Source organism: Balaenoptera musculus, chromosome 8, assembly GCF_009873245.2.
Source record: "Balaenoptera musculus isolate JJ_BM4_2016_0621 chromosome 8, mBalMus1.pri.v3, whole genome shotgun sequence".
NCBI classification, from domain to species: domain Eukaryota; kingdom Metazoa; phylum Chordata; class Mammalia; order Artiodactyla; family Balaenopteridae; genus Balaenoptera; species Balaenoptera musculus.
Window position 1 is genome coordinate 38596527 of NC_045792.1, and position 22628 is coordinate 38619154.

The 22628-nt window shown below is 40.6% G+C and overlaps 1 protein-coding gene across 2 annotated transcripts in view; it reads right to left on the bottom strand.

The window, feature by feature from the left end:
• The window catches only part of HEPHL1 (hephaestin like 1), an 88883-nt gene that overhangs the window by 10852 nt on the left and 55403 nt on the right, over positions 1 to 22628 (bottom strand). For both annotated transcript variants that reach the window (XM_036859213.1, XM_036859212.1), the window contains exons 11-15: positions 15614 to 15826; positions 12462 to 12675; positions 7081 to 7220; positions 3771 to 3911; positions 23 to 129 (exon numbers count right to left, since the gene is read on the bottom strand). In XM_036859213.1, the coding sequence (XP_036715108.1) occupies positions 23 to 129; positions 3771 to 3911; positions 7081 to 7220; positions 12462 to 12675; positions 15614 to 15826 (815 nt within the window). The remainder of the gene's footprint in view (positions 1 to 22; positions 130 to 3770; positions 3912 to 7080; positions 7221 to 12461; positions 12676 to 15613; positions 15827 to 22628) is intronic.

Here is a 22628-nt window from a genome sequence, read left to right on the forward strand (position 1 = left end):
TTGGCGGCTCTCTCCACCTTACCTTCACAAAGTTTACTGTTGAATAGTAAACCCATGGAATACAATTTGGGTCAGATGGCCCTGGACCGGACCTTTTAGGGACATTCCATCTGTAAGTTTTTATTTCTCCTGAAATAAATGAGAAGAAATAGAAAAAATTTTTATTCATGTTACCTCTGTTCCAGACAATTTACCTGAAGAAATACAAACAGATTCTTCGTATATTTTGGTTAAAGTTTATTGCTGAGTAGAATTGCCCATTCATTAGAAATGTTCCCATTAAATTCACATCTTGATTTTCTGCAGGTTCAAAATGATAGATTTTCATTTCAGACTATAGCCTTCCATCTTAGTTTGCCTTTTCTATTATCAACTGATGTTTATTCAGGAAATGAAGACTTATTTTACACCTCAATCGTTTTTTTTCCCTCAAATTATGTATCTTTTTCCTAAGAGTTATGCTTGAGCATGCTTGAGTTACTGTGGGCCTCAGGCTTGGCTTCTTGTGGAATCAGCAGGGAGCTTTGTAAACTCTCACTGCTCAGGCCTCATCCCAAACCAATGAAATTAGAGTATCTGGGATCTGGTACTAGGGTATCAGTATAGTCCCTAAGCTTCTCAGGTGATTCTAATGTGCAGGCAGGTGAGATCTAGTTGGAACCAGAGAGAATCAGAGAGGCCTAGTTTCAAATCTCAACCCTAATGACTTGTTTTCACTCAACCTTGACAAGTAACTTAATCTCACTGACTTTTAGTTTCCTTATTTTTAAAGTGGATTAGTCATCCCAGTTTTCAAATTGTTGTGAGGATTAAATGAAATAAAATACCTAGAATAGTGCCTCACATTGAAGGCAGTCAATAATTGCTAATTTGTATGTATACTAATAACAAATACATGCACTGCTCTTGTCAGGCCCCATATCTGTACATCCCCTGGGGCTGACCCAGTGCCTTGCAAAGGAGTCATAAATATATTCATGAATTATCAAGATAATCACATTGTAAAAGGCTCATTTAAATTGTTATCTCCTTTTGAACTGTGTCCCTTCCCCACCCTATCAGGACAAGCGACCTACAGCTGAATGTGAGCCACAAAGCAAAACAAAAGTAATGCTTACATGAAACTTTGCTCCATGTTTGCTCATGCACTAGTTGATTAGCAATATAATTTTAGGTCTAGTTTCCATGATTTTCATTATAGCCCCTATGCCTTGGTAATCACAAGATAAACAACTGATATTTAGCTTTCTAAATGCAAGTGACTACAGGGGTGGTGTTAAAGTTGGAACAATCCATCGTCTACCCCAGCTGGGAGCCCAGCTCTCAACAAAAAGAGGATGCTAAGTAAATGTTTGTTGAGTGATTTAATAAAAAGGAGAAGAAGATGAGGAAGGAGGAGAAGAAGGAGAAGAGGAAGAGGAAGGAGAAGGAGGAGAAGAAGAAGGAGGAGGAGGAAAGGAGGAGGGGAAAGGGAGGAGGAGGAGGAGGAAGTGGGGGAAGAGGAAGAGGAGAAGAAGAAGAAGAAGAAAAAGGAGAAGAAAAGAAGAAGAAGAGAGGAAGAGGAGGAGGAGGGGAGGAGGAAGGGGAAGGGGAAGGGGAAGGAGAAGGAGAAGGAGAAGGAGAAGGAGAAGGAGAAGAAGAAGAAGAAGAGGGAGAAGAAGAAGAAGAAGAGGAAGAGGAAGAGGAAGAAGAAGAAGAAGAGAAGAAGAAGAAGAAGGAGGGGGAGGAGGAGGAGGAAAAAACTGATAGGGGCTTACTTTTCTTAAAATGCTAGTTTGCTCTCTTCATCGCATGCACGCCCTGATTAAACGTTCTTCTCCAAGTTGCCTGGACTTCCTGCACAAAGCTAGTTTATTGCTCCTACATCCAATCTCTGGGTTCTTCCAAATCTTTCTGCCTTATTAGAGACCCTTGTGGGGACTGAATCCCTCTGAGTTCCAGTAAAATAATAATAATAATTTCTCCTTTACCATTTCTCCCTACTCTCATAACCCTCACATCTAGGACTCTTGGAAGGCCAGTCAGCATAGAGAAGTTGTGTCCCTTACCACTCCTCACCACCAGGGCACAACAACCTGGGAGGGGTCACACCATCTTGCCCACAGCCCTACCAGAGCTCCCCGCCTCCCATGGCTAATAGGCACCTTTCTTCCTCCCTTTAGAGTTGCTTTCAACCATCAAAAATAAATATATTTAATAGCTTTTTTGACCCATTTTAAACTATTTCCCTCTTTATCAAAGCAAGACACATCCATTATAGAAAACCTAGAAAGTATAAAAAATGTGAGGAGGTAGAAAAGATGATCACTCTGCTGTTTAAAATACCAACACAAAGATAAAACCATTATTAACATTTTGGCTTATTTCCCTTCTGGTCTTTCTTCTATACTTGTATTTTGCTTAACAAGTCTTTCCCATGTTATTAAAACTTTCTTAAATGTCATTTAATGATTGTACAATGGTCCATTCTAAGAATATTCCAAAATTGACTATTTCTCTGTAGATAGACATTTAGATGTTCATGAGAAGTTTCTTGAAGCAGCTTCTGATACTGGGAGTAGGTAGTGGCAGAAGTTGGAACAGTAGCCAATAACGATTTCCCTTCCCACAACCCATCCTTGAATAGATACCTTGCTAACTTTTTCTAGTGATGCATTAGATTGTTTTCTTTTCTTTATACCTATTTAAATTTTTAAAAATTTATATGACCTTTATTGCAATTATATAGCATTATTATAATGTTATTATGTATTCATCAGAGGTAAAATGGAATATAACTCCCCTGTAATACCTATAGTTGCTATCAATCTCGTAACTGAAGGTCACAGGGGCTCTTGACATTTATCACAAGCACACTTTAACTGTGTAAATGTTATGGAAGCTCCTTAAATTGTGAGCTCTTCTCTCCCTTCAATGCATCTTTTAAAAGCCAGTTGGAGTTCTGTCTCCTTTATAAAGCCTTCCCTATTTGTTCCTAATTAAACAATCAGTCTTCATGGGTTTTCCTTCTCTGAAATTTTATCAGCACTCTCAGATATATTCTTGAAATTCTTCACCACTTAGAATTTCGTCTTGCATAATCTGCACTCTTGCTGAAATGATTCATCTTTTTTTCTTCCAAACTCATTTTAAGCATCTTGAACGAAATGTGTGGTTAAGAGCTCAGGTCCTGAAGTCAAACAAACTGAGTTCCACTGTTACTAACGTCTGACCTGGTTAAGTTCTTTACTCCTCTTTGCTTCAGTCACCTGTTAAATGGGCATAACTATCATACTTCATCAATTACAGGATGCACATTTTTCACAGTTTAGCACATCTGATGTCAGGATGTATCTTTCAATCAGTGACATGTTAAAGTTTAATTGGCAGCATGTTTTTTTTTTCTTTCTTTAGTAACAGATAAAGTAAGGATGGCCATTACAATTGATGGTATCAGGTTAAATGAAATATGTTAGTGTCTACCTCCCTGGGTTATTTTAAGGATAAATGAGTTAAAAAAAACTTGTTTTAAATGTAAAATCTGGCACAAGGTTAACACTGAATATGTGTTAGCTGTTATGTCTTAATACCCTTTAAGGTTCCTAATGGAGCCCTAGGAACTCCATAAGCACTTGGTCGTTGGATGAATGGTGATTTCATATTGGGGTAATGGTTGGAGCACATTGACATTACAATGAGCTCTCCAAAACCCTTCAGAGGTCAGAAAAGATCAGAGAAGAGTTGAGTCTGCAGTACTCATCAGGATGGAGCAGATCTCTGGGGTAAGTTACCTGGCTTTGTGACAGGCACTGGGAGTCCCTTCCCACTCTCCATGTCCTCCACTCCGTGGGCTGAGATGGAGTAGGGCCGATTGGCCTTGTTCATAAATATGATCAGGATGGAGTCGCCCACCTCGGCATGAATCATTGGGCCTAAAGGCAAAACACAGACCTGTGTGCATTGTCATTTCTCTTTTCAACATTGGTGTAACTTACATGTAGGTAGTATTTGACAAAATAAACGAAAGTTAGCGTCGTTATTAGTGTATTTCCTCTAGAGGGAGATATTGGTAGCATTAAATACCACGTCATGTTTGGCAATTGGACCAACCTGGGTTCAAATCCTGCCTCCTTCACTTATTTATTAGAGAGGCCTTGAGTAAGTTAAGTGACCTGAGTCAATTTCCTTATCTGTAACATGAGTTTAATAACACCTTTTTCAGAGGGTTACAGTAAGGATTGAAGCACAGTAAATACTCAATAAATGCTTAAATTTTTATACTGCTGAGACATACTCTCCAGGAAAAGCTATAGCCACAGGACATGGTGACTTTTTTTGTTTGTTTGTTTTTATTTCAGAAAAAAGTGCCCGTTTTGTTATCATTAAGGGATTGGAATCCAAATGACTATGAAAATATAATGTCAATTAAAATTTTTTTAATTAAAATATATGTATATTTTATATATATAATTCCATGCATACTAATGATGTAGGATATGGTGACTTTCAGTTGTAATCCCCCTGTGTGTAACCTTTGGTAAGCCTAAAACTGCTCATTATCTGGTTAATGGATACAATAGTGAGGATGCAATGAAATGATGCGTATAAAAGGGATTTCTAAGATAACAAAATTAAAACATATGTATTGATGTATGGTCAATACAGTGATTTCACTAATGCATGTCCAAATGTCCAATGCTGTTTCTCAGTATTTGGATACCTTCACGAGATGTGTTCTTCAGCAACTCACGTGTACACATTTCTGTTACAAGCAACCAGCCTGAGTGCCAGTGGAAATCGGCCCACACATCTCTGGAGAGGCCTGCACCCACGTTATTGTGGGACGACCCTCACCCATGACAGGTGCCTCTTGGTGCCCAGAACGTGCCACAAACACAGTTTTCTCAGCCACACCGACAGAGTATCGTACACAAAGGGGTCTTCACAAGGCATTGCTTGAGAGAGGTGGAAACAGACTTCCATCTTGGAAGCACATCAGACCCAGTCCCAGTGGTTCTCAATATGTATTTGCATTCTACATTCATAGGGAGATACACCCACGGTTGAGAGTCAGACCACACCCATCCATTCTTCACTGGTTCAAACCATGGTTTTAATTGCTCTTCTGAGAAATGTAGTTGGCTGTCCGTATGAGTGGATGCAGAGTCCACGGATACGGAGGGCCAACAGTACTACGCCATTTAATATAAGAGACTTGAGCATTTTGGTGCCCATGGAGGTCTTGGAACAAATCCCTGTGGATACCAAGGGATAACTGTACTGATGAAAGGCCTAAATAAATCTAAAATTTGTTGGACTATTATTATCTTCAGAAGAAATACTTAGTATGAATCAGAAAGTGTCTGAAAAGCACTCTTTTAATGATAAAGCTAGAAAAGAAAAATCTAGGCATGCTTTTAAACAGTAGTTTGGGGTAGAGTTACAGATGGGGCACATGCATACATATATTAAAATCACTATTTATGTATACATTACCACATAAATTGCACATGTTTTGCTGTATTGGTGAGAGGGAGCAGATGCTTTCTGATTTACCGCCTGGTGGGTCACAGGGAACAGTAATGACCAGAGGTGGGCCTGTCCTGTGCCCTTTGCAGCTTCAGGAGTGCAGACCTCTCCCTGAGCTGCAGAAAATGAATAGATGGGCCTCCCGCTCCACTGGCTGAAGTGCTGCTGGGCTTGCCTCTGATGAAGTCACTGGTTTGTGTCATTTTACTGAGCAAACCAAATCGGGGCTCTTTGGCGGGGGGGGCGGCCCAGCCCCCTCTGCAAGATCAGCACCCTTTCTTCAGAGATCTGTCCACACACAGGGCTCAAAAGAAGGAATGTTCCCATGGGAGATTACTCATTTGGTATGACGAACAAGCTTGGGAGCTGACGTTAATAGATGGTGAAGATGGATGGGCTGTTTAGTAATTTATGAATCTAGTAATCTCGTGGTGCCTTATTTTAATAATAAGAAACACATTACAGCCTTACTATTTATATAAGTTGCCTTGTACTTTTAAAAATGGAGACGGATTTCTAAAAGTCATCTAGATTAGCCCTCTGCTTTAAGATTTCATCTTCATAATGGAGTCAGGTTTGGTGATGTTCAGGTGAAGAAAAGTGGGGAAGGTTAGCAGGAAGGGCTTATCTGATCTCCAGGTCAGGCAGCCCGGGGCATCAGACAGGCAGAGTCGGTTCTGAGAAGGCCAGGAGTTAGGGCCCCTGGAACTGAATCTAGGCCATTCACCCAAGCACCCCTCTTTTTTTTTTTTTTTAAAGATGGGATTTTTAAATTAATTAATTTATTTTAATTAATTAATTAATTTATTTATTTATTTATGGCTGTGTTGGGTCTTCGTTTCTGTGCGAGGGCTTTCTCTAGTTGCGGCAAGCGGGGGCCACTCTTCATCGCGGTGCGCGGGCCTCTCACTATCGCGGCCTCTCTTGTTGCGGAGCACAGGCTCCAGACGTGCAGGCTCAGTAGTTGTGGCTCACTGGCCTAGTCGCTCCGCGGCATGTGGGATCTTCCCAGACCAGGGCTCGAACCCGTGTCCCCTGCATTGGCAGGCAGATTCTCGACCACTGCGCCACCAGGGAAGCCCCCAAGCACCCCTCTTAAGTAAGGGGTTCCTCTTTTGTCAGAATGATTTTCATGGTGTGTTGGTAAGGCACCGTGCATGGATGATTGAGAACCTTGGTGAAGTTATGCAAACACTCTGCCTGCTGTTCTGAGGCATCAACTTGTTTCACATGAAAATTTCCTGGCTCGGCAGAGGGGTGGCAAAGGAACTTCAGGGCAACAGGCACTGGTTAGACTGCCCTGATGATAAGGATTCCTGTTTGCATGTCATCTGGTAGTCTTCTTATGGCTACTGTTTGTATGAGCTGAGCACACAGCACACTCCCTGATAGTGGGAGAGCAGGAAGTTGTCATACTTGGATGAATGCAGTCAGGCTACTCTGTTCCTTCCACCCCTTCTTGGGCAGAAGTCTAACCAGATGTGTGTGTGTGTGTGTGTGTGTGTGTGTGTGTGTGTGTGTGTGTGTGTGTGTGTGTGTGCTGGCAGTGCACGGCTGCGATCTGTGCCATACCCAGGAGTGCCAAGTGCTCCTCTCCTGGCGGTTGGGCTTTGATCTCCACAAATTCTCCATTGGTGTATTCCCTGTAAACCACTTTCTTGTACTGAGAGCCAATCCAGTTTTCAGTGTGGTTCATAAATATATCTCCATGTCTGCAAATCAGAAGCAACAGGAATTAAAGTTGTTAGAGGGTAGGAAAATCCTTGAGTGCTTCTGCATGATTCGGGGGTGCACTGGAGCAGTACTTCCCAAATCTGGCAGCAATCAGGATCTCCGTGGGGAGCTGGTTTTTTGCACCAGGCTCTCGGGGAGTGGTACCAGGATTCTGCATTTGAAAGCATCTCTGGGTGCCCAGATGTGGGCAGTCCGGCACTGGCCTATGGTCCACTCTTGGGAACCATTGCTCTAAAGCCCTACTGGGCGCTCAATCCCTGACCAGCCTTAGATAGAGACTCATAAGAGCCCTTTGAGGTTGCACTTCTCTTCTTGGAACTAACTAACCTCACACACATGCTCACCCATGCACATACACACACATTCTACCACCCTGCATTCCTCCAGGTTTTATATGTATTATTCTGTACCTTGTTATGCTTTTCCACTTTAAAGAGCTCAAGAAAGTCTGTGGGTTGTGTATTGTGCATATACATACAAATATATACATATATTTTGGCCACGCTGCACGGCTTGCAGGATCTTAGTTCCCTGATCAGGGATTGAACCTGGACCCCAACCGTGAGAGTGCCGAGTCCTAATCACTGGACCATCAGGGAATTCCCTAAATATAGATACAGTTGATTCTTGTTATTCACAGTAGTTACGTTCTAGAGAGTCATCCCAAACACTGAATTAACAAATACTGAACCATTGTTCCTAGGGGAAACACAGGGTTAGGTTCCTTTGAACCTCGGGTCACAATATTTTCATCAACAGATCAATATATAACCTTGTTTGACGTGTGTTTCTGTTTAAAGACATCTTATGCAATATATATTGCTGATCCATAAATACTGAACTCATGGCCAATAGTACTATGACTCATGCCTGAATGAAGCTTATCTAGCACCTGTATTTCCTCCATAAGGGCACATTACAGCCTTCCCGTGCTTAGGGACCCTAGACAGCACTTCAGCCCCAAGCTGGGGGAGCCATTTTAAACAGCTAAATCACCAACAAAAAGCACAAAGAAGAAAAAAAAAATGGCTCTAAATAGATGACCAAAAGGACACTTGTTTCCATAGGAGAGCTGAAACAAGAAGGCAGAAGGATGCATTGTTGGTTTGACCTCTGCTGGGAATGTGAACATCAAGTGACATACATTTTTTACTGCTTTATTCATATCTGCAAATGACCACAAAAGCACCACGAGAATTGACTTGGGGGTTACAGATAAATTTCAGCAAGTAGGCAAATTCACAAACATGGAATCTGCAAATAATGAGGATCAGCTATATATTTTATCTAGCACCAAGCTAGATCATCACAGAAGATAGAAACAAATCTATTGACTTTATCTCCAAATATAGTGGGTCTCATATCCTTCCATTTCCCTACTGTTAAACTGCCGACACTCTAATCTAAGCCACCTACCTAATCTAATCACTTACCTGTATTAACTGGAATTGTTCCTAACCATGTTCTCTGCCCCCAGTGCTTCTTTCCTCTCTCTATTCTCTACTCCAGGGGTCCCCAACCCCTGGGTCACAGACCGGTACGGTACTGGTCCGTGACCTGTTAGGAACCGGGCCACAGAGCAGGAGGTGAGTGGCAGGCGAGCAAGCGAAGCTTCATCTGCCGCTCCGCATCGCTCCCCATCACTCCCCATCGCTCCCCATCGCTTGCGCTACTGCCTGAACCATCCACCCCCCTTCCCCCTTCCGTGGAAAAATTGTCTTCCACGAAACCGGTCCTTGATGCCGAAAAGGTTGGGGAACATGCCAAATTTGAGCATGTTGGTCGGTCCTTGTGGAAAAGCTTTTTAAGGCTTCCCACTGGCAGACCCCTCAATTTAGCTCTCATACCCTTTCCCTATCTGCCTCTGCCAACCTCCCAAACCTGGTTTCCTATCATTGCCCCCCCACATGCTCTATGCTCACGCCATTCTAAATGTTCACTCTCTTGAGCTCCACATGTCCTCCACACCTCCAGGCCTCCACTTGCTGCTTTCCTGTGCTGAGAGCACACTTCCCACCTCTTCAACTGACCCTCTCTTCGTGTTCCAGCTCAAAGACTACTTCTTCCCAGAAGCTTTCCCTGATCACCTACCCTCTCCCCACCTTTCCCCCAAGATGGGGCTTCCCTTCCCACAGTGACTGCATGACTCCGTGTGCTTGTTCTAGTGTCTGCCCCATGGACCATGAATTCTGTATGAAAAGGACCTTGTGTGCCCTTCTCAGCACTTTGCACAATGCCTAGCACACAGTAGGTATTTAGCAAATGCATGTATATCTTCTACCCACCACTGTGTGCTTTCCAAGAGAAGAGAATTTTTCTTCTACTTTTATTTTTCCAGGAGCCCTAGTAACGTGTGGTGGCGACAAGCACAGACCCTCGAGCCACCTCTGCTGTTTTCCAGCTTCCCTCCTCTGCAAAATGACGTGATGGTAATTCATCTACCTCCCAGGACTGGTCTGAGGATCCTATAAGTTAAGACCTGTAAAGCTGTGTCTGTGTCAGACACCTATTAAGAAACACATAAGCGCTTGCTCTATCATCTCACTAGGATGTCACATGATAATGCTGGGCGAAAGCTGATGGAATGGGTCAAGTGTGTGGCGAGGGTCATATCAGATAGGGTTTGTAAAAGGCCTAGTAAAATGCCTCGCTCATGGGGGGTGCTCAAGGTGGAGAGTCTTTTATATATATATATCTTTATTGGACTATAATTGCTTTACAATGTTTTGTTAGTTTCTGTTGTACAACAAAGTGAATCAGCTATAAGTATACATATATCCCCATATCCCCTCCCTCTTGAGCCTCCCTCCCACCCTCCCTATCCCACCCCTCTAGGTGGTCACAAAGCACTGAGCTGGTCTCCCTGTGCTATGCAGCTGCTTCCCACTAGCTATCTATTTTACATTTGGTAGTGTATATCTGTCAATGCCACTCTCTCACTTCGTCCCAGCTTCCCCTTCCCCCCCATGTCCTTAAGTCCGTTTTCTACGTCCACGTCTTTATTCCTGCCCTGTCACTGGGTACATCAGTACTGTTATTGTAGATTCCATATATGTGCATTAGCATACGGTATTTGTTTTCCTCTTTCTGATTTACTTCACTCTGTATGACAGACTCTAGGTAGATGGTGAGTCTTGTCTGGAATCCCAGGTTAGTTAAATGACATGCATATCAGTCCACAAGCTCAGGAGTGCTAGGTATAACTTTATTTCTCTATAGCAACCTACTCTCTATTTTCAAATTCCTTCTCACTGCACAGACCCTGGCATTGTGCCAATGGTCCCATTTGTTGCCTTTCTGGGATCCTGAGGTCTCCCCAGCATGTTCTTAGGAAGCCCCAGGGAAAGACTTCCAGGTTCCAAGTTGAGGCAGAGGGTCTGTCCTGACCAGGACAATAAATGTCTCAGGGAAAACACATACTGAGGGGTAGTCTGAAAACTAGAGGTGTCCTATGATATGACCTTGGGTCAAAAGTCAGAGGCATAGCAACTGGGGTGCAGAGGGGCATTCGTTCCTGGGCTCTGAACTACAGGGGTGCCACAGATTGCCACTAGGATGACTTGACATTTCAATTCTGTACTGCATTTTTATCTACAGATCTGTTGTATTTTTAATAGGTGAAAATGCTCTCATCCCACTTTGTTTTTATTTATTTATGGGCACAATCCAGAGTGGCAGGGGCAGGGTGCAGATACACTCAGCACCCTCTATCTCTCTATGCAGCTTGGGAGACAATCTCAGAAGACCAAAGCTGGCTCTTCCTGCCAGCCCAGAGGGATGGGGCTGAGAACAGAAATTACACTGAGTTTCAAGAAAATAAATTTCTTACACACTCGTGGGCTAAGATTGTACACGTGACAAAATTATTATACGATGATTTCTTCAGTGATGGCAGCCTGTTAATGAAATAATCATTTTAGAAAAAGCCAAATTAATACTCATTTCATTTTCTGCTGCAGTATCAGTCTTTAACTTGTATTGGCAGCACTGGTTTAGCAGGAGGGGTGTCTGGTTTAGCAAACTGGGTTGGTGAATCATTGAATGAATTTTAAATCGTCCTGTCCTTGAGGCAAATCTTTTAAAAATGGAGAGTCATTGTGTTTCTTCATTTGTCCATAAGGTGGCACCATTACATCCTTTGCATTAGCCTGAACCCTCAAAACAGGCCAAATAAGAAGAGAAACGAAACAGGTTAATATTCGGAACAGCTGGGTGTGGGAGAGTTGGTGGGGGGCATAACCACAGAGGATTAATTAGTATGAGGGCTGGGGAGGGGAGAGCAAGGGAAGTGAGATAATAAATATCAAAGAGGAACAAGGGTGTGAAAGTCAGCTTGTGTTGAGAACAGGATTTGTCCTTCAAAAGGTCTATGTTCAACTCCAACTCTGCCAGTGACTAGTTGGACCACTTAACTGGGCCGAGTCTCCTCGTCCGTATATGGGACGGTGATACCCAAGCAGAGGGTGTTAACTTTGGGGGAAAAGTCTGCAGGTCTGTGCCTGAGATGCTTCTATTCCTTTCCTCCTTGGCTCTACCCGGCGGCCCTGGTGGGCTTAGGGCAGTAGGGACCAGTGGTCATCAGCCTGCAGGGGGCTTGAGCCCCGCTCATTCATTGGTGCTTAGCCTTGGCCGACAGCGCTGACCAGGAGGGTCAATCTGGCGGACTTTCTGGGTACCAGGCCATCCAAAGAGACCTGCTTTTCCTGTCCCAACTCGGGGATCTCTGCCAATGCCTCCTACGTGCTCCCTGGTTGTCCCCCACGGTCAGCGCTCGGCCAACGGCTCAGCCTCCATCCCTTTCCCCCACTGTCCTCAATCTACAGCTGCCCATCCCCTCACCGCAGATCTACGCACCATCTCTGCCTCCCTCTGCATCCTTTTGTCCTCCCAGGATCACTGTGAGATGGGCCTCTTTGCCTAAACCCTTTCCGTCCAGGCGCTCACTCAAAGCCACATTCGCTGGTCCGACAGCCACCCTTGGAACCAGCCAGCGGATGTGGACCGAGCCCGCCGCGGGAGTGTCCTTAAAATGACTTCAGACCCCTTCCCGGGACAGAGAGGAGAGCTTCCCTAAGCTTTCGTGCCCCTGAGTAAAATCTCTTGTCTGCCAGAACTGGGCAGACAAAACCAGGGCATTTTTAGTTTCCACGTTTGACAAACGTCCACGGAGCATGTGCGAGCCCACCCGAGAGACTCCGCGGCGGCTTTGCCTGTGGTACCTTTCCCATCCTCTGTCCGAGTGCTGTTTTTCGAACTCCCAGTTTTTGTTAGGGGCATAATCCCATTCTACCTCTTCAGCGGCGATGTAAAAGGTTCTTATCATCCCGTACGGCTGCTCAGAAGGGTCCTTGTTGCCGCAGCTGCTGACCTCGTACATTTGATTCATGCCTCTCGTGAAGTGGTACAGGGTGGAGCAAAGCACCCTGAAGATGCCTGGAAGAGAAATAGCTTGGCGTTGTGTGCGATGCTCGAGAGTTTGATTTTGGTTTGCTAGCAAACCTGTGTAATTTATTTCAAAGTAGCTAACCGATAAGGTGGATTTTTAAAATATCATCTTTATATAGTATTTAAAAATCAGACCCCAAGGGGAATAAATTACTTTGAATATATTTACTTATGGGGAAAAAATACCATCTGAAATTCATTTGTCACGGACAAATAAAACTTGCAAAGAAATCAAAGATGATTTCTCTGGGTCTTCCCTATTGTACACACCTATTAGAAGATGGTCACTCCTAGAAAATCACTGATAGGTGATGATTATCTTTGCCCCACCCAGTTTAAAAGGAGCTCATTACCCGTAAGATGAATATTCTAGACAAAGTTCAAATTAGGTCACGTTTCTGAAGTCATGTCTCTTGCCCTAAAGGCGTTCATAAGCTATAAAGTGCAATACACAAGTAAGGTATTACTATTAAAGCCAAATGTATTTCTTCATTAAGCCCTTGAGCAGAGGATGGTCTTGTTTCCAATGGTAAGTCTACATTATGCCAGATGAAAAGAAAAAAGAAAAACCAACAATCATGTCTGACTGAGAACAATATAATTTTTAAGCTGAATTTTCTAGATACCTTGGCATCAGGTATACATATCTTAACTGAATTCACCATAAAATCATATAAAACCAAATTATTGGAATGTATCAACTTTCAGTGAAATTATTGGATCAATAAATCTTCCCTTCCTCTAGTAGACTCTGTTCTCAGAGGTGAGTGAGAGTGCGGGTCTCGTCAACTACCTACAAAGCACAGGGATAGCTTCTATCATGCTACACATGTCTAAATACTGCCAAGTTACCCCTTCAGGATGAGCCCAAACCATTGGTTCATGGGGTACCCTAGCACCCCGTGGTGACCGTCATGAGGAAGGGTCTCTATAAAACCAGAGAGAAGACACCTCGGAAGACAGACGTGGCGAGAGCTTCCTCTGCCTATGTGGGTCTCCGGGCAGCTCATTATTTATGTGTTCATCATTCCTTCAACAGATGAGGAATTATCTTCTCTAAGAACAAAGAGGAGCTTAAGGCCTTGATTGTGGTGATGTTTTCACAGATGCATACTTCTTTCCAAACTCATCAATTTACATATAGTAAATATACAGCTTTTTGTGTATCAGTCATACATCAATAAAGTGGTTTAAAAAAAAAAAGATTCAAAGAGAAAATGTTTGACTTGCAACTGACAGGCTCCTCTACCCATGTTTTGGGCACTCCTTTTGGCTTAGAGATATGGGACAGGAATTGGTGAAATAACTAAGCTTTTCAGCAATAACCGATTTATACTCACCACCAAGTATAAACTGGAAAACATCGTCATGTAGCTCTTTAGAAGCCTGTAGGGCATATGAGTAAGTAGCCAAAACCCTAAAATTATTCCAGCCATCTCTAGTTTTGAATGCCTCTTTCTATGGATAAAACCTATTTGGCTGTTTTCCTCCTCTTCCCTCTTTGGTCTTGAAGACTGCATTAAAAAAGATCATTGTTCCCAAGTCATCCCTTGGGATGATTCATAATTGATCAATTATATTAATATAGAAATGTTGAATACTAGAAGTTTACAAGGCAAGGGTTATGGAGCTCCTACTCTGAGACAGTTCTTAGGCAAAAGTTTTGAAGCCCAAACCTCAAGTTCTTAACCAGTGACACGGAGAGGCATCTAAACTGCAGTTCTAGTGTGGAGTAAAGAAGTAAACACCCATTCATAAAGGAGACAGAGCTGGCAAGTACTCATCTTGGGTAGAATATTGGTTTCTTCTTAAGACTAATGAAAAAGTTGGGTTGGAGAAACATGTTGAACACCCGTAGCACTTGCTATTCTTATTTTTCATGAGACAGCATATGCTGCCATATGTTGCTCTATATCTTTTATTAAAATGCCCCTGTTATCTAATTAGCTTGGGAATCTCTAAGAGAAGGGACAGATACTGGTATTTCAATGGACTCTCCATGAACTTAAGACCCAATGCAGCTTGCTTTCTGGGTGCCCAAGAGAATGAAAATAGGGAAGTCCCCATTTGGGACTCATCAAGAGACCACCATCAGTCTCTAAAGAAGGCAGACAAGTTCATGTCCATAACCTGGAAGCAACCACTGGGCTGCTCATGCCTTTTTGATGCTTCAGAGCAGTAACTAAAATGATGTTTGTGCTTAAAGAGAACAACAACAACAGCAAAAAATCCTCTTTCTTGGGGCTGAATTGTTCATGGATGTAAATCAAGAGCATTCTCCTAGGGTTTGTGAGGCAAGGTCATTTGGAGTACTCCCACTTCTGCTTTGTGGATGTTATCTTAGATGCTTTTCCTTTGTCCTTTACACTATATATTTGAAATAAAATAGTCAGGATTCTCTGATTCTAATCAGGACTATTATTATTATTATTATTATTATTATTATTCTAATCAGGACTCTTTCTGTACACCCAGAAGTGCCCTAATTCAAACAATTTCTTCTGGGGGAGGGCCCTAAGAGTATATGCCTGGGACAGGAATAAAGACGCAGACGTAGAGAATGGACTTGAGGACACGGGGAGGGGGAAGGGTAAGCTGGGGCGAAGTGAGAGAGTGGTATGGACTTATATATACACTACCAAATGTAAAATAGATAGCTAGTGGGAAGCAGCCGCATAGCACAGGGAGATCAGCTCGGTGCTTTGTGACCACCTAGAGGGGTGGGATAGGGAGGGTGGGAGGGAGACACAAGAGGGAGGGGATATGGGGATATATGTATATGCATAGCTGATTCACTTTGTTATAAAGCAGAAACTAACACACCATTGTAAAGCAATTATACTCCAATAAAGATGTTAAAAAAAAAAAAAGAGTATATGCCTGAAGATAGGAATTTGATCACCTGAGCTGGCCCTGCCAAGTTTACCTGCATGGTCCGGCTGCATGAATGCTGTTGTGGAGACATGGGGAAACAGGGCCAGGGAGTCGCGGTGAGTCCCTCGTAGGTGGATGGTGTTCCCTTGAAAATAAACTCCATGCATGTCAGTGTCGCTGCCCATTCCAATCATATGCCAGGAAACTCTATCCTTTTTGCACATGGTTAGTCCTGGCTGGTTGCCATACATATAGCCGTTAACAGCTAAATGGAAGAAAAAAGATAGCAGAGCCCACTATAATTTTGTAGATGTACTGAAAACACGTCATCTTAGTGAAAGATTATCAGTGTGTGGGGGGGCAGTGGTGTTCAAGTTCAAACTATTTACAGAAGATCCTTATTATCAGAGAATAAATAGTCCTGGGGAAAAGTCACGTGGTGAATCAAATTTAAATGGAGACTGAAATTAACAATGAATAATGAAAATACACTACAACTGTGAATCTGTTCTATTTAATAATGTATACACAGGGCATTAATTCTAAGAATCAATAAGAAATAAACCAGGTTGTTTTCTGGAGTAATTTTTTCTGACAAAATTGTTTGATAGTATAATATGATATCCTTCATTTCACATTTTAGGTTTGCAGATTATAGAGAGTATCATCCTTGCAAAAATATTTACAGACTTTGTTAATTTTCTCGAAGTCTTTTTTAAAGGTCTTGATATGAAAATCATTTTCTTTTGAGGTTCTTGTCCTGTCATCTCCCTTGTTAAGTGTCTTTTCCTCAGTTATTCATTTAATTTTGTCAGATCCTCATTTGCAAATGGTTTGCATTTGATTCTAGAAGTTATCACACATCTCTTCACTGATTTCATGGATCATGCATCATTTGAAAAAATTGCAGTTGATTGACATTATATTTGCCTGTCTAGTCAGTGGAGAGGGATTTTGGGGTGGGGGGGAAGGGACACTAAGTTATAAGAGGTTGGCCCTTGAGTAAATAATTTTGCCTTACGATAACTTTGATTTCCATTCCCCAATATAATAACTGACAGAACTTTGAATAATGATCACTTAGATATGAAAACACTTTGTATCTCCAGAAATGCAAATTGTTTTTCTTTTTTACATCAACCTCAATCCATCAATAGTGGTTACCTGGAGCAGTGCCTTGAGAAGAATTGAGAAACCACATTCCCGCTCTGGGGGATGCATAACGTGATTGAATAGCACTGAAGGGTGACTGCACCTACTTATGTCTCATGCTTGATGGCCCTTAGAGAGATATTCCCACTCCCACTCCTTCTAATGCCCATTCATCATGCACATGAATGATCTGCTACAATCTCATTGTCAAATAAAATTACTCTTTGTTTCTTTATCTGCAGAATGAGTGGTGCTAGGTAATTTTACTCAAATATCTGGAATCATTAGTAGAAATTCCAAGAAGCCCTGGGGCTGCTGAGAAGAATACCACATTTTCTGAAAAAAATCTTTAATAATGCTCTTGCAAATAAACTAAGTCTTGTCTGTTGCATGTTAAAGAGATATCATTGTAAATTGTGATGCTAATAATTTAGTCCTTGGCTGGCTGGTAGAGAATCCTCTGTTGCCTTGGAACTCTAGTTTAAAGCCTCTCTTTCCCGGGAATTCCCTGGTGGTCCACTGGTTAGGACTCAGCGCTCTCACTGCCAAGGGCCCGAGGGCCCGGGTCAGGGAACTAAGATCCCACAAGCCAAACAGCATGCCCCCCAACCCCCCAAAAAAGCCTCTCTTTCTGGAACATTCATTCATTCATTCAGACATTCAACAAACAGCATTGAATATAGATTATATAATACGAGCAATGCAAAGCATTGTATGCTATATAAGGCATTTTCTCTTTGGTATTGTTGCCAACTTTCTTTCTCCCACCCATGCAAGCAAGACTGGAGACAAAATTTAATTTATAATTAATGTGAAATTTAAACTAAAACACATAATTTTCCTTGAATTTTGCTTGAAAAATGACATATTCTACATGTTCAAAATATACAAATGTATTTCAAATTGCCCAACCAGGATGGGACTGGATTTGACATGGTCCATTAGATTGTTTTCTGTTTTCTATATACAGGCCTCTCATGATAAATTTCTTTTGCAGCCTAGCTTCTCCACTAAGGAATTGCTATGTTTCCTAATTTATAGTTGAGTTTACCTTTTCTATTGGCTACTAGAGAGGTAGGAACCACATTTTGTATTCAGTTATAACAAAATTTTTCGTAGAAGATGATATTGAAGGTGCACTATTCCATGCTTTCCATTGGTCCAAGAGGGGACTCTGTTGGAACAGAACATCCAGGACCACAGGAGTCTGAGCTGGTGCTGTGCATCACTTGGAACCTTGAACTTTTTTTGGACTTCCTTGGGAGAGAGGGAAAGGGCTATTTCATTATTTTCCCATAATTTTTCCCATAATATTTAATAAACATTTGTTTATTGTTTCCCAATAATCAGATGTTATGCTTGGTCCTAAGACAAGGCCTGTTATCTCGCCATGCTTGCTTTAAGCACTGAAAAAAAATTTTATTGAAGTATATTTGATTTACAATATTATACTAGTTTTAGGTGTACAACATAGTGATTCAATATTTTTATACGATATACTACATTTAAAGTTGTTACAAAATAATGGCAATATTTCCCTGTGTTGTACAATATATCTTTATAGCTTATTTATTTTATTCATAGTAGTTATTTTCTCTTAATCCCATAGCCCTATTTTGCCCCTTCACCCTTCCCTCTCCCCACTGGTAACCTCTAGTTTATTCTCTATGTCTGAGTCTGTTTCTTTTTTGTTATGTACATTCATTTGTTTTACTTTTTAGATTCCACATATAAGTGAAACATACAATATTTGTATTCTCTGTCTGACTTATTTCACTAAGCATAATACTCTCTAGGACCATCCACATCGTTGCAAATGGCAGAATTTCATTCCTTTTTATGGCTGAGTTTTATTTCCTCATATATATATATATATATACCATGTCTTTATCCAATTCATCTCTTCATGGACACTTAGGTCGCTTCCATATCTTGGCAACTGTAAATAATGTTGCTATGAACATTGGAGTGCATGTATCTTTTCTTTTCTTTCTTTCTTTTTTTCTTTTTTTTTGGCTATGCCACACAGCATGCAGGATCTTAGTTACCCTTCCAGGGATTGAAGCTGGGCCGCCTGCATTGGAAGTGTGGAGTCTTAACCACTGGACCACCAGGGAAGTCCTGCATGTATCTTTTCGAATTAGTGGTTTGGGGTTTTCTTTTTGTTTGGATATATATATATATACCCAGGAGTGGAATTACTGGGTCATATGGTAGTTCTATTTTTAGTTTTTTGAGACACTTCCGTACTGTCTTCCACAGTGGCTGTACCAATTTACATTCCCACCAACTGTGTAGGAGGGTTCCCTTTTCTCCACATCCTCGCCAACATTTGCTATTTGTGTTCTTTTTGATAATAGCTGTTCTGACAGGTGTGAGGTGATATCACATTGTGGTTTTGATTTGCATTTCTCAGATGACTAGCAACGTTGAGCATCTTTTCATGTGCCTGTTGGCCATCTGCATTTCCTCTTTGGAAAAGTGTCTACTCAGTTCTTCTGCGCATTTTTAATCAGGTTGTTTGTTTCCTTGATTTTGAGTTGTACAAGCTGTTTATATATGTTGACTATTAATCCCTTATCAGGCATATCATTTGCAAATAGTTTCTCCCATTCAGTAGGTTGTCTTTTCATTTTATTGATGGCTTCCTTTGCTGTGCAAAAGCTTTTATGTTTAGTTAGATCCAATTTGTTTAGTTTTGCTTTTATTTCCTTTAATTTAGGAGGCAGATCCAAAAAACTATTGTTGGGATTTATGTCAAAGAGTGTTCTGCCAATGTTTTTCTCTAGGAGTTTCATTGTATCCAATCTTACATTTAGATCTTTAATCTATCTTAATTTTATTTTCATATATGGTGTTATAGAATGTTCTAATTTCATTCCTTTACATGTAGCTGTCCAGTTTTCCCAGAACCACTTACTGAAGAGACTGTCTTCTCTCCATTGTATATTCTTGCCTCTTTTGTCATAGAGTAATTGACCATAAGTGCGTGGGTTCATTTCTGGGCTCACTATTCTCTTCTGTGGATCTATGTATCTGTTTTTGTGCCAGTACCAAAATGTTTTGATTACCATAGCTTTGTATATTGTCTGAAGTCAGGGAGCATGAATCCTCCAGTCCTGTTCTTTCTTGAGATTGTCTTGGCTATTGGGGGTCTTTTGTGTTTCCATACAAATTTTAAAATTATTTGTTCTATGCTCAACATCACTAATTATTAGAGAAATGCAAACCAAAACTACAATGAGATATCACCACACACTGGTCAGAATGGCCATCATCAAAAAAAATCTACCAATAATAAATGCTGGAGAGGATGTGAAGAAAAGGGAACCCTCCTACACTGTTGGTGGAAATATAAATTGGTACAGCCACTATGGAGAACAGTATGGAGGTTCCTTAAAAAACTAAAAACAGAGCTACCATATGACCCAGCAATGTGACTCCTGGGCATATATCTGGAGAAAACCATAATTCAAATAGATACATGCACCCCAAAGTTCACTGCAGCACTATTTACAACAGCCAGGTCATGGAAACAACTTAAATGTCCATTGACAGATGAATGGATGAAGAAGATGTGGTACATATATACAATGGAATATTACTCAGCCATAAAAAAGAAGGAAATAATGCCATTTGCAGTGACATGGATGGACCTAGATATTGTCATACTGAGTAAAGTATGTCAGACAAAGACAAATACATGATTTCACTTATATGTGGAATCTAAAAAAATGGTACAAATGAACCTATTTACAAAACAGAAATAGAGTCACAGATGTAGAAAACAAACTTATGGTTACCAAGGTGGAAAGGGAGGAAGGGATAAATTGGGAGATTGGGATTGACATATACACACTACTATATATAAAATAGATAACTGATAAAAACGTACTGTGTAGCACAGGGAACTCTACTCAATACTCTGTAATGACCTATATGGGAATAGAGTCTAAAAATAGTGGATATATGTATATGTATAATTGCTTCACTTTGCTGTACAGCAGAAACTAACACAACATTATAAATCAGCTATACTCTAATAAAAATTAATTTTTAAAATGTGATTAATTAAATTAGAATAAAAGAAAAAATAATAAAATTATTTGTTCTAGTTCTGTGAAAAATACCCTTGGTATTTTTATAGGGATTGCTTTGAATCTGTAGATTGCCTTGAGTAGAATGGTCATTTTAACAATATTGATTCTTACTATCCAGGAACACAGTATCTTTCCAACTGTTTTTGTTATCTTCAATTTCTTTCACCAGTGTCATAGTTTTCTGAGTACAGGTCCTTTACCTCCTGGGGTAGGTTTATTCCTAGGTATTTTATTATTTTTGATGTGATGGTAAATGAGATTGTTTCCTTGATTTCTTTTTCTTATACTGCATTGTTAGGGTGTATAAATACAACAGATTTCTATATATTAATTTTGTATTCTGCAACTTTACTGAATTCATTGATGAGCTCTAGTAGTTTTCTGGTGATGTCTTTAGGATTTTCTAAGTATAGTATCATGCCATCTGCAAACAATGACATTTTGACTTCTTCCTTTCCAATTTGAATGTCTTTTATTTCTTTTCCCTCTCTGATTGCTGTGGCTAGGACTTCCAATACTTTGTTGAATAAAAGTGGTGAGAGTGGGCATCATTGTCTTGTTCCTGATCTTAGAGGAAATGCTTTCAGCTTCTCACAATTGAGTATTGTGAATTGTGAATTGAGTGGAGCTGTCATATATGGCCTTTATTATGTTGAGGTATGTTCCTTCTATGCCAACTTTCTGGAGAATTTTTATCATAAATGGGTATTGAATTTTGTCAAAAGCTTTTTCTGCATCTATTGAGATGATCATATAGTTTTTACTCTTCAGTTTGTTAATGTGGTGTATCACATCGATTGATTTGTGGATATTGAAAAATCTTTGCATCCCTGAGATAAATTCCACTTGATCATGGTGTATTATCCTTTTAATGTATTGTTGAATTCAGTTTGCTAATATTTTGTTGAGGATTTTTTCACCTATGCTCATCAGTGATATTGGCTTGTGATTTTCCTTTTTTGTGATGCCTTTTTCTGGTTTTGGTATCAAGGTGATGGTGGCCTCAGAGAATGAGTTCAGAAGTATTCTTTACTCTGAAGTTATTTTGAATAGTTTTAAAAGGTAGGTGTTAACTCTTCTCTAAATGTTTGGTAGAATTCCCCTGTGAAGCCATCTGGTCCTGGACTTTTGTTTGTTGAGAGTTTTAAAATTACTGATTCAATTTCATTACTGGTAATTGGTCTGTTCATATTTTCTATTCTTCATTCAGTCCTGGGAGATTGTACATGTCTAAGAATTTGTCCATTTCTTCCAGGTTGTCCATTTTATTGGCATATAGTTGCTTGTAGTAGTCTCTTATGATCCTCTGTATTTCTATGGTGTCTGCTGTAACTTCTCCTTTTTCATTTCTGATTTTATTGATTTGGGTTCCCTTTGGCTTCTTCTTGATGAGTCTGGCTAAAGTTTTATCAATTTTGTTTATTTTTTCAAAGAACCAACGTTTAGTTTCATTTATCTTTTCAATTTTTGGGGGTCTCTATTTCACTTATTTCTGCTCTTATCTTTATGATTTCTTGCCTTTTACTAACGTTGGGTTTTGTTAGTTCTTCTTTCTCTGTTTCCTTTAGGTGTAAATTTAGGTTGTTTTTTTGAGATTTTTCTTTTCTCCTGAGGTAAACTTTTATTGCTATAAACTCTTAGAACTGTTTTTGTTTTATCCCATAGGTTTTGGATTATCATGTTTTCATTTGCATTTGTCTCTAGGTATTTTTTGATTTCCTCTTTGATTTCTTCAGTGATGCACTGGTTGTTTAGTAGCATATTGTTCAGCCTTCACATGTTGTGTTTTTTGCAGTTTTTTCTCATGGTTAATTT